General features: G+C 27.7%; 1 protein-coding gene across 11 annotated transcripts in view; it reads right to left on the bottom strand.

Moving 5' to 3' along the window:
• Positions 1–14,277, bottom strand: part of LOC132923343 (elongation of very long chain fatty acids protein AAEL008004-like) — a 44,812-nt gene that overhangs the window by 4,318 nt on the left and 26,217 nt on the right. For 2 of the 11 annotated variants that reach the window (XM_060987279.1, XM_060987274.1), the window contains exons 2-3: positions 3,572–3,673; positions 2,384–2,574 (exon numbers count right to left, since the gene is read on the bottom strand). In XM_060987279.1, coding sequence (XP_060843262.1) covers positions 2,384–2,574; positions 3,572–3,620 — 240 coding nt within the window. In that variant the 5' untranslated portion in view covers positions 3,621–3,673. Of the gene's footprint in view, positions 1–1,252; positions 1,334–2,383; positions 2,575–3,571; positions 3,674–3,791; positions 4,019–4,457; positions 4,602–8,117; positions 8,212–8,394; positions 8,518–14,277 lie in introns of those variants that run through there. The other 9 variants (XM_060987276.1, XM_060987275.1, XM_060987280.1 and 6 more) reach the window with 9 other exon arrangements.

Genomic DNA, 14,277 nt, shown 5'->3' on the forward strand with positions numbered 1-14,277 from the left:
CAATTTCCATTTTATTCCCAAAAAAAATGGTTAGGTTTTATTTTTTTTAATTCTTTTTTACTGGTTCAAAATAAAAGATTCCTTCTACATAATTTTCAATGAATCTTTATGTTCCCAATTTTTAGTCAAATTATTTTTACTTTAGGCGAATCGATAGAATTTATCTTATCAAATATTATTAATGTTGATTGATAAGAAGTGTATTATTGATTGACTAAGCTGAACTGATTATACACCATTTTTAAACGACAAAAAAACTAATAGGATATCATTTTAAAATTTTTATAAAGCATATCGAGTTCACCAATTTTCCCTACTTATGGGTTGTGATACATTTCCTCTCAATATATTAACATTTAAACATTTAGGATTTTCAAACAAACATACAAACATTCAACATCAATCGTAGAACAATATTAATTTTTCCTGTATTCCCCAACATCAAGTTTATAGTCCTTTATAATACAACAAACATACATCAAAATAAATAACCAAATGTATTCTGCTCGTAGCATGCATTAACCAATAATAGTGTTTCTATATTATGCTTATACATATATAAATATACATAATATACCAAAACCCAGCAGCATTCAATAGATTGCATTATACAAGTGTATCAGGAAATATATTCACAACCTTCTAACACACGTAATTTATGTTATTTAAAAAATTAAATAAAAATGATTAACACTAAAACACCTCAGCATTCACACAATATAATATATTCTCGTCATATATTATTCGCATATTATACAACTTAAGAAATTAAGTCCCAAATAAATCTAAACAAAACTTAGTCGTAAACTAAATCTGGTCTAGGTATTGTTATATGATAAAATATAGGTTATTATAATATGTTATAGTTATGATATGTAAATGATTTTAATAGCCAGAAGATATATATAATAATATGTTAGTGTTAAATGTGTAAAGTATCCAATTATTCTTTATATTTCACATCCAAAATTAATTTTGAACGGAAACCATGCATTTTCCTAAGCTTATTGTACGCCTTTTATACTTACCCAAATAATCGTTTTTCATTTGTTTAATTTATACATAAGAGTTGTGTGTCTAATATTGTAACTATTAATTTCAATTTCATTGTATACATTTTTTTTAAATATTATTAATTATTACATTGTGTCGGCGTATCCCAACGCAGCCTGTAAAAATTTGTGTCAAGTACACGAGGCTGATTTTTTTATCAAATTCTGAAATTTTCGACATTTCAGTTTTGTCAACTTACTCTTACTGTGGATGGTTTATCCGAATAATCTACCGGTTGGCAACTGAGACTATATTCACCCCACCAGCCGCCCATCATACACTGCAATGCCCATCAAGTAAATGTATAGAAAAACAATTAATGAACATTTAATTTACAAAATCATGACAGTAAGTTATGAGAGTTTAGTGAAATAATTAAAAGTAAACAAGTGGTGGTTGCGTCTAAATATTACATAAATTCATGTACGTTAAATATGTGTTTATATATATATATATAATACATATATATGTGTGTGTGTGTAAGAGTGTGTTTATAGTTAATCAGTGAATAAACAAAAGACGCTAGACCACTCGTCGATCACATATAAAGCAAAATGTTATGGTGAGGATGAATTTTATATAATAATATACCTAGACCTAAAAGAAAAAATTATCATTGTTATTTATTGACACACACACTACGTAATATTAAGATAGAATATTCAAGTAAATTTCCCAGCCGTAAACTTTTCACCATATTAACGTAAATGACTTAAGTTTAAAAAAAATGTTGAAGTATAATGTTTTAGTACAAAACTTCAAATAAGAAAAACATACAATATACCATACTGAAGACAGACACTCTTTTTTTGTTCATACTTTTAAAATATATTTATTATATTTTTTCTTTTCATATTTCACACCATAAACTTATACAACTCTATAACACTCTAATAATAATATGCATATCAACACAATCGAGCCTATCAATTCGTTCGAAATTTTTAACTGCTTCGACTCACGTTTATATCACAAATCCTTTATTAATTATTTAATGATATCCAATTTTTTTCTAACATTCACTAACCCATGATTAATACCAGTTAATATTTGTCTAATTGCGAATTTTTGTCTCTATCGCTTTTATTCCTATTCAGTGATTATAACTTCAAACGTCTTTATTCTTCTCTACGCGTGCAACGGTTAAGCAAATTCCCCCAAATATATATGTATTATCAAAAACTCATTGCACGAAGAAAATCATAATTTTAAAGTATATATGAAACAACAAATGATCGTCTTAAAAATTTTAAGAACGATTTTGAAGTACAGTCATTGTTTTTATTATATTTTGTTGATATTTCTATATCACAATAATAACCACGCTTACCTCATAGAACAACCAAGAACTGAATATGACTTGGAAAAGATTATAAGCGATGAGTACGTTTCTCAATTCCATGGGCTTGCGGTTGGCCATTATTCGCGGTCCTGCAATTTTGACGGTGAATACGTATGTGGCGCATATCAGTGCCGTGGGTAGAGGATTGCTCATCAAAAACCAATCCTTGGTACGAGGGTCTACAGGGAATATACAATGTATAAACATTAAACATAAATAATCTCCATCTAATAACATCATTTTATTCTTATTATCACAATATGACGTGTAAACGGATAGTTTTTTGTACATAAATGAAACGTAAAAACTTGATTTGCGCGATGGCAGTAATTTTTTTTTCATCTGCAAACGACATTTTCGTACAAAATAAAAACTGAAATTAGAACGTTAATTTATCGTATGATGTGATATGGTTTCGTCAACTCCCTGCTGAAATAGGTTACCTGATTGTCGTTACGAACATCGAGTATATTATGAAATCGATAGACAAATCGTTAAAATTATTAATAGCGTAACATTGGAATCGATTAAAAAATTACCTTTAAGTTATTGAAATATAGAATAAATAATTGATATGTATATTAATAATTAGTAATATGTATTGATTGTATTTACATTATATTATTAACGTATTATTTTCATTCGAGTTTTAAATTAAGTCACACAAAAAAAAATCTTGAACATTAGCCTTGGACATAATGTGCTATTTTATGTTTATTCTATTTAAACATGTTTATCGAATTTTATTTCCATCCATATTCTTTCTTTTGCAAGTAATAATAAATAACTATAAAATATACTGTATTATATAAGTTTGAAGTTTCTAAACAAACGTATTTACGTATTAGTTTATACATTTAAAAAAAAATAGCAATAATTATAGTATATTATTATGGTTGCAGTGGATAAATTAAAACGCTTTCAACACTTTTTATGATGGAATATTTAATAGTAAAGAAAATAATTTATTTTTGTTAGTCACAAATATTACACAAGACTCAATATTGTGACTTAAAATCAAATTTAAATAAAATCGATTTTTGGGAAAAAAAATTTTAATTTTTTAAACAGAGATAAATAAAAAACTAATTTTTCATCCAATCATTTCAGACGATATACACAGTCTACCTAATCAATAAAACTAAAAGTTTTGAATTTAGTCAAAAATTAACTTACCTCCATAGTTGTCAAAAAATCCTTGAATTGAGTTTAATACAACCGCCATGGTTAAGTCGGAGTGCGGATGATGCGGCTACAATATCGTTTGAATTCACCTGCCTTGCGGATAAAAAAAAAAAAAAAAGTTTTATAAAACAATAGTTTCAAACTATAAAAAAATCGAAATCGAAATCATAGTCATTTTAAACGACGGTAAGACGTAAAAAAAATTCATTACTGTTTAGGTATAATATAATATTATATGTCCGCGAATACGAATACGAATATGACAAGTGCAGAACACACGTGAACGTGCGTCTATATCGATAGTCGGATCGCGACTACTGTAAAATATCACAACTGATTACGTTCGGCCAACACACGGGCGACGCGACGCGACTGCGACGGTAGCGACTAGTGCGACGGCGTACGGTTGAGCGACGACTGACTGACTAGACGGGCTTATTCGGGCAACGTTCCACGGCCGGTCTACGTGCAGCAGGTCGTTTATTATTATTATTATTATTATTCACTCTCCGCCGAACCGGACCGCCAGAGCCGGTTAGTCGCGTTTTTGCGCACAGGGTCAAGACCGTCCGAGGGATGCAAGGTCGGGGAGCTCAAACCCGTTCCGCGCGTACGTTTGCTAGTTGCCGTGATTTTCACGCTTGATAAATAAGTAAATATGTTATATCGTCGTCGACGACGACGATATTTTATTATTTCGTACCTTTTATAATACGTCGCATCGATTTAAACAACACTAAACTTACAACTGAATTTAATAATCACACCGATTAAACGCGGCGAGAAACTACGCTTTTAAATAAAATCAAAGACATATACTAATACGAGTATTTCTGAGGCATAACTTGTAAGTATAGATGTTGATAGGGTACATCACCTCGTTTGTAAATCGTCCGAATTGAGTGCGTGTGAATAGATTGTAAGTATATTATGTATATTATGGTTGACGAAGCAAAAAAAATGAATTTCAAACGATTTTCTACTCGCGGCGACGACCTGTGTGCTTCGCGCTCGGTACGTACGTAAGCACTGTACAAACACACATTGTCGCATTTATATGCGATCGTGAATATTATTATTATTATTACGATCAATTTTTTTCTGTTTCATTTTCCCGATTACCCTGTAACGTGTACCGATCAAGAAAAACTGGTTACGCGCATGCGGAAATGGCAAGTACAACTGCAAAGTAGTTTATAAGCGACATAATATACTAAAATAATAATAATAATAATAATAAACGAATAAATCGTCCAACTACTATTCCGAGATTGCAGGCATAATATGGGTAGGCGTTCAATTGATATGAGGTGTTTTTTTCTCTAAAACAAAACGATTGGTGTAACTCGGTATGACTCAGGAAATCACGTAAGATAAAATTTCGTTTGTGTACCTATCGTATACAATATAAAAAGTGACTTAAAAAAATGCCAAAAAAACGACGCAAGTGTTTGATGTTTGATGGCAAGCATAATACATATAAGAGTACCCATGTTAAGTTAGTATTGTGTCACGAATCCGATTTCGCCATTCGATCTCCGCCGCCGACACGCCAAACGCCATTGCGTATAATATATATAGGCAGTAAATAGAATTAGTGTGCCTATGCAATATCTGTGTAAAATTACGTGTAACCTAACCTACTCTTAATAATTTCGAAAAATGAACAAAAAATCGTTACCTAAGTATCGTATTATTATCGTCATCGGTCGATCGATATATAATCATAATTTTATGTTGTCCGCTCGCCCGACGTTTAGTTACAGTCATTACGTGTACGGCGCGCGCGATTTTTCGAGGAAACGACGCGTGAAGACGTCGGAAAGTAAGTGAAAAATACAGACAAAAAATCGTGTTTGACGTAATTATATCGATATGACATAATGGTTTTGTATTTTTACACAGCTGTATCATAACTTCCGATAATACTATGAAACATTTTAAGTATAATATTAATTTTATGAATCTGAATTTAGTTTATTTGTATTCAATAATGATTATAAAAATATTAAGTATCTACGTAAGTATATGTTTTCTATGAGCCCGTATCGGTTTTTTTAGTTGTATGGAATTTCAAATTCGAGATTAGATAAATTAAAATTGTTAATTGTTAGCGTTGGTAGTAGATTATTTATAAAATTCCATTTAACTTGAAACAATTTTTTATAGTTTAATTTTACGTATAAAATTCCCTAAAAATTATATGAACAAAGAAATACCATTTAAATCAACAAATTTAAAAAAAATTGCAAAATAAGATTCGGTAATTTATTTAAAATGCATGGTGCATTAAATTCCAGTCTTAGTAGGGAATAATACTACTACGTCATATGTAACAAGAGTCAGAATAATGCCGCTCCTGTGGGGCAATCTATGTGCGCAGTAAAATCAAAATTAATGGTCATATCTTCTAAGTGTATAATAAATATTATTATTATTATTATTATTATACAAACAGCCGCCATCGCCACGACTATCTACGATAGACCGAGAATACTAGTATTTCTTGTTTTCATTTTTAAATACCTATGGGACGAAATTAGCGATTTTTATTGTCTTATACATCTACGCTCGAACGAACGGGTATGCAAAAATCTCGTTTTGTAATAATATAATTGCAATATCTAATTCCTGATCGACGAGACGCCCACGCGCCACATGTATAAGCATCTCATTTTACATTACATTTTTGGTTCCCTCCTCGTCCACTTAGGACGAAATATTTCAAATATTGTTTACATAAAGTTTAATAAGTGTAATTAATAATATTATTGTATTCATGAACTTTCCGATAATTGTCACATATGTAATTATAATAATAGGATCAAAGTGTTGTTCGTTCATACATTTAAGCTGGATGGGTCAGTATAGGTGTTGATAGAAGACCAATTATTAAATATTAAAAGAAAGAAAATATTATAATAGTGAAATAAAAATATTTAAAAATCTTGACTTACACTCGGCTATGAATAACTTCATGATGATAAAATTTTTAATAGATATTAACAAATATTTATAATTTTGTGAACAAATTTAACCAATTTGAATATCCCCATAAACTTGATCAACGAAATTGCCAGAAGAAGAAAATACCATGTTACGATTCATCAGATTAGAAGATGATAGAAGATTTAATCATGCGAGGACAAAATACTTTCACAATAATTCAAAAAAATTGTATAGAAATATTTACATCAAACGTTACTGAACTATCAAGGCTTCTAATTTAAATATAAAATAAATAATTATTTTTATATATTTTTTTAATGAATTTAATTTAAAAATCAAATAATACTTTATTTATGCAATTTTATTTTAATTATTAACCAAAATAAAAATGTTTTAAATGTTTTGATCGTCATCAACTTCTATTAAAAAAACTAAATTAGTAAATATTTAATATATAAATTTAAAATATAATTAAATAACATTTATCGGTATAAAACAATACATTATAAGGGAGAGGTCAACAACTATTATTTAAACACCGATTTTTTTTTATATACACCACTGTGAATCAATAAATTACGAATTTACGAGTAATAACGTTTAGCAGACTGTGATTGTTTGATACACTCGGCAGATCTTCGGACAGGTTTTGTAATCTTTAATGAGGTTATCGGATTCGAAAACTAGATTGGGATCATTTTGCGAACGCAACACCAGCGGAACTTCCTGTTGGCCTCCAAGGGGAAGGACGCCGGAACACTAGGAATCCGTTGGAACACGATTAAGAATTATACAATTAAAATCACACAATGCGTCCGAGCAATATAAACAAAAATCAAGTTGCTGCCGCAAATGTCAAAAAACAATAAGATAATAATCTTTTAAACAAATTCAACACAACCCGCTTTTGCAACAACAAAAAAAAACACAAAGATCTAAAAGTTCGAAAGCAAAATATTATGAGATTCGATAGACACAGAGCATATTATTGTATATCATATTTATTTTATTGCTATACATCGGGGTATTTATAGTATTACTCTACAACAGTATATAAATTGTTAAATAAAAATAAAAATCCTACTGCGGGGAACAAGTCGAACATCTGTAAACTCGTTATGGAATGAATTTGTGGCATTTGTACTTAGACATTATGTTATACATAAAAAAATATTATTTTAATATATTATGATATAAAGTGCACACGTCATAACAGAAAAATATCACACCTATAATAAGCCTGCAATTTTACGTTTGACGGCCTAAAATTAGCTACAGTATAATATTATAGTACTACAGTGCATATGTCTTAGAAAATATTTTTAATTTAAAATGATAGAAAACCAATATCTCCCCTACAGGATTTTTAACATAATAATTAAAATAAATACGAAATATAGGAATAACTTTAAAGTAGACAGTGTGTATTGATATCATTGTGTACGAATAAAATTAAAATTAATTTTTAAGATTTTATCTCATAAATCTAAAATATTAAATAATACAATAAATGAAATTAATAATTAACCAGTTGATTTAACGATTTTTTTTTTAAATATAATTGGTAAATTAATTAATCTCAACATACCCGATTGTATTGCAGGCTATATCTGAATACGATGTTTTAATGATTTATGCTAAACAAAAAATCGTATTTAGATACACTTAACAAATACAAAAACCTAAAACAAACGTTAAATGAAACGGCATTTAAGTAAAATTTTATGTAATTAACGAAACACTATATATTATAATAAGAAATAAGAGTAAAATTATTCTGCGATATATACGAAAAGATTCAACGAGTAACTAATATAAAACACCAAAACTTTTTTGAAATTGATATATTATGATAAAGATCTCACCTGTGAACTGCTGGACACTGGTAAGTATACTGTAGTGATACCTTATCCCAAACTGAGGTATATTATATTGTAGTTTTCTTGTTACCTAAGATGTTAAACTTAAGGGGATGACCTTCAGACCAATCGGGTTGGTCCGGTTTTTATCATGCACCGGAACACCCTGTATGTATAGGACAATTCTTCCTATTTAATCATATTTACAGTACAAATATAACATTTTCAAAAAAAAACTCGTTGTCCACAGCAAGTTAATTAAACACGTTTAAGATTCAAGATCATACTACACGAAACCATTCGAAAAGTAAATTCTAGTTAAACTTAAACAACGCAATTTACTATATCTTACATAAAATTATTGTTCGAATATAAATATTTGTAAGCAGAAATGCATTATACTATACGTCATCGAGTCAAAAATTAAAGAAACCCATAAATAAACATAGAAAAAAATCCAAGGTCTACGAATGAGGTGTCTTAATTCGTTACCTAATATTTATCATGACGGAAATTAAAAATTTAAAACTCAAGATCCGCTTTATGAAAATAACATTAGGTTTATCAATCGCACCATATTCTTGTGTTTAATATTTAAAATAAAATCAGTACTTTACGATTTAACTTTAAATTTACAAAATATAAACATTTCAATTAAGGAATATGTTCATCAAGTCATAAAACATGATAACTGATTTCTTAATATTGGTTTACCCAAGAGAATATAGAATAAAATAAATGAAAAATCATTATAGCAATTCGTGATTAGTCACTAATTAATCTCTGACTTAACACTTGTAGTGAGTAGTGTACAATAAATTAAGATACGACACATAACATCAGATGATAATGGATAATAGATATAGGTAATTAATAACCATAGATACTGCATGCATTATTTTCATGATATCAATATAATATTATAATAGAGAATAATAATACAATTATGCATATTCTGTAATTAGTTCAAACTTTACATTATTTTTCATTGTAAAATTATATTTTAAACATGCAATTGAGAAAAAATAATTTTTCATTTTAAACTATTGCAATTAACGAAATTAATACTTTTTTTCAAATTAACAAATACTGTCATGATAAGACTGTACACTATATTATTCTCTTATATAATAGGTAAATTGTGCATGAACACAATTCCTGGATCAAAAGATTGTTTTAACTAATAACGAACCATTATTAAGTAAAGATATTCTACATTACGTTACATTTTATGAAATCACTATTATATAGTTGTATGGATTTAAAAATATATTACAATATAAATTTTAACTGTTTATTTATATAGCAGTTTCAAATAAATTTCTAGAAAAAGATCTAAAAAAAAAAATGTTTTAAAAATAATAGTTACATACAATAATTCATGAAATTTGATATAATAGTATGTACAATGATATATTTATCTTTAAACTAATAATACACAATTAAATCTGAATTATTAAGTATTTTTTACTTTTAGTATTATGTTATACTACATTCCATCCATAAGAACCAACAGGCGCCTATTATATTCCATACCGCATTTGAAAATATAATATACAGACAGTAGTCTAACTAACTACGATCATTTATGCTAAAAAAACTACTAATGAAATATGTTTCCTAAATTTAAAATATATTTTTTTTACAATAGGATATGTGAGTGAATAAGCAATGTTCCTGCATACGATTACTAAAAGATTAGTTAACTGAATTACATTTTTGTTCATATCCATTACTATTTTATAAAAGTCTTTATTTATTTTCAAATATTGTTTATCGAAGAAAGTGTAGAATAATTAAAAGTAATATACATACGATATTGTCTCCGGGGTGTTAATTATATTAAATATTATGTGATTATGATATGAATAATAATTTTTAAAAATAAAGACTAAACTGATATGTTGATAACGGGAATAAAAAAAATATTTCTAATACGGTCTTAAAACATTCCACGGTTAATCGTATAGATATTTTTCGACTTAAATTGTTTTAACAATCAACGTTTTATGAAATAATTTAAAAATGCAAACAATCTATTCACCACGTTACCAACGATATAACATTACACCTATATTGCTACTTGTGTTATAATATTTAATTTATAGACACGCTATGTATCAGGTACTTTATAATTATTAATAATTTTATAAAATAGTTTGATACGTCACCTAATACTTAGCGTGCATATTGCCTATAGACATAAATATAATAAAAAAAAAACCAATTTATTGATTACATTGCTGAAATAAAAAGTACCTATCAATATCATATGATATATTCAAAATCATTTGAAAAATCTAAACAATGAACACAAATAATACCTAGGTTTTACTCATGTAAACAAAAATTTTAAGTATAAATTAAGGACGATTCTACACAAAATTTAAACCATTGTCCATTTTAAACATATACTTAGCAATGAATTGTTTGTGCATTAAATACCAAAATACATATAGTATTATATTTCTGAAAACATTATTCGAACTACCATTGTTGTAATACGTACCTACTTGAATAACATTATACAATCCACGAATATTTCTTAGACATATTATTATTTAGAAATAACATTGTATTAAGTTTTATTAAAAAATATCACTAACAATTATATACGAGTATATGCATATAATAGGTATATCTACAACTTATCTAATTTATTAAATCGGCTTTAAAAATGTAAAATAAATATTATTTAATTGAGGCATTAAAATTGTATTTTCGTTAACTTAAAAATAAATAAATAAAATTGTTCTACATAGTTAATATATTTTATTCATTCCAATGTACAAATCAATGATGTTTTTTTTTATATAGATAAAAAATATTAAAATTGAAGGTAGATTTCACATATACTAACTATATAGGTCACATTGGGCCACTTAACTAGATGATAACTAATTTTATAGTAAATTGTCTTACCATATCGTACTTTAATGATTTAAATTTCTTATAAAGTTTTTAATAATACGCAAGTCTTAAAAATTATTTTTATACTTTTAGCGTCATAATTTGTTTTTACATAAATGTATATAAAACGTCTATAAAAGAATAAGAAAATATGAGACTATATAGTATAATAGATATAGCTATAAAAATATAATACTTGAATGACGTAATATTATCTTACCTACTATGTTATGTATTTTAAAGTAAGAAGAAAATAAAAATCTTAAATATATAATACGATTTCTAATACGAAAACAATTTCCAAGTATGATGTTCAAACTTGGATACCCACAATTTAAATAAGCCAAATTATTGAGACACAAGAAGTATAATTATTTTATTAGAATCAAAGAGATGTGTCTTAAAATCAAAAGGGAAAAATTCAAGGGTAGCATGAATACACTTTTAAACTAAATGTTGTGTCATATTGTTTGAGTTTTTATTGAAATTTCAATTGAATGATCAACTGTGACAGATTAAAATCATTATAGGAGATTATAAAATTAAAAACGAAAGCTGCATCGTAATGTATATACATTATATATATATAATAACAATTAATAGCAAATTTTTTAAGTATTAAAATGTATAACTAGACCTTATATATCTAAGTGTTAAATAATTTTTAAACTCATTATGTTCATTACCAAGGTCAAATCATAAATCTAAAACTAGTTTTACTTTTGTCTTTGAAACTAATTTCTTCCTTCTTCCTCCTGATATAGTCAAAATATAAAAAAAAATTATTAATCTATCGTGTCAAACAAGCAAGTTTAATGTTAGTTTGAGAATTAAGCGTAAATTTGTGTATTCAATTTTAATAATGTTACATTAAATATATTTCACTAATAATATTTGAATATTATCAAACAAAAATATCCAAAATAATTGGTATAGTCAACATATGTTATACATAACTATTGTTATAACTAAAAATAAATTTAAAAATATAAATTTCAAACATCACTATAATACTCTTTTGTCTTAAAAACGTCTTGTAATTATAGTTACCGTTCGGTATTTTTTATGCAATTGGGCTTAATTTCAAAAAAAAAAAAAAAAACTGACACATATCACGTGGTTTTTGGTTCTTTTCGTTTAAAACCAAAACCACAAGTGCCACTATTTTCTGCCTTTTGGAGAAAAGTCGGCCGAGTCGAGTTACCATAATATTGTATAATGATACGCGTAAAGTTTTTAAAACGTTCAGCTGCAGGTCCAGGAAATGTCAATTAAATTCCTCGGGTAAGCTTAAAGCTATAGTCTACGTAACAAAGTCTACGACGACGTAGTGCCACGTGATAATAATAATGATAACACAAGAATATATAAACCTAATATTATATATTATAGTATTAAATTTTATATATACAGCGTCAATATAAAATTGTTAACAGCCGCAATGAACGTTTAGATTTTATATCACCAGCTACTATGACTTATTCGATGAGCGGCGATTCGAGGCCCATTGAGTCCATGACTATTTTAGAAACTACACTAGTTAGTTGGATCCCTAATTTTGTATGCATATATTATATATATAATATTTCGACATGAATACAATATTCAGACACGTAAATAGGTGCTTTTTTGGGGGGGCGGGGCGATTAATTTTTTTCAGAATAGTTGAGGCTTAAAAAATGCTTTTTTTATTAATTATTAGTTACTAAAGTACGATATTTGGGGGGTCGCTCCTATCACCCCCTCCTAAATTACGTGCCTGACAATATTTTCTGACTTAGTGTCAGATATAAGTTTTGGAAAACCGGGATGCAACAACAAATATAATAGGACCTATTAAAGACTTAATATTTATAAGTTATATATCACGTATTAGTGATATTTACTTTTGGTAATCGATAAAAGTAAACATGAATTTAAAAAAGAAAACTATTCTACTAGAAACGTCATGACTTATGTTTTCCTATAAATTGAATCCATAATAATGTAGAATCAACAGATAAATAGGCAATATTTTAAGATACTTTTTTTCTTGACCATTATTCATTATTCTTTATAATTTATTACTTGACAAAGTTAGAAAATCTAGAATTTCAACCTAAGGCCCAAAAAATAACTTCAACCTAGAGGTTCCGGATCATTGCATCCCTTGTACCCCTGTTTAAATCTAGCACATCCGTCGTATAATATTATATACAACGACAAAGTGTTATATACTTATAAAGAATACGAAATATTATAAAATAACGCAGCCATTTTATTATATAATACGTGGACGTGACCACGGAGTATAGGTAAAGACTCATATTTAGACCAAAATCGAAGCTTAAGCGTACATTTTTTAACGGAGGTATAATAATTTTAGATATTCAAAATGTTTACACAACATACATACATATAAATAGTAGGAATTTTAATCCATGACGTACCTAGCATTATTCTTGCTTTGATAATATTATTGTAAAAGCAGTTTTTATTTAAGTTTTTAGAAACTTCCATGACGGCGTTTTGCACTTAAGCTAAAATGTTATAACTTTAACTACACGTAGCCGGACAATATTTTTTTTATATAAACGCAGTATATTTATTTCGAAAGACAACGCGCAGACACGCACAAGCATAATACGTATCCACTGAGTGCAGTTTAGGTCTAGGTCATACATATTATTATGTTAGAATCGCTCGCGGATAACAGTGTTGATCTGCAGTGTTTATCGTTAGCTGCTGTATTTCAAAAACGCGTAATTTTATTTTTGTTTTCGCGCAAACGTCAGTACGAAATATTGTACCCAATATGAAAATAAAACTCTGTAAATGGCAACAACCTGTACTTAAAAAAAAAGTGTAAACAGAACTCCGAACGCATCGATATACGACCATGTATATATATTATCTTTATAATACATATATGTAATGCCTTTCCCTCTATATGTCATTCACGTATGTGCGCGCACACACACAGACATAATATTATACATA

The sequence above is a fragment of the Rhopalosiphum padi genome, chromosome 2, assembly GCF_020882245.1.
Source record: "Rhopalosiphum padi isolate XX-2018 chromosome 2, ASM2088224v1, whole genome shotgun sequence".
NCBI classification, from domain to species: domain Eukaryota; kingdom Metazoa; phylum Arthropoda; class Insecta; order Hemiptera; family Aphididae; genus Rhopalosiphum; species Rhopalosiphum padi.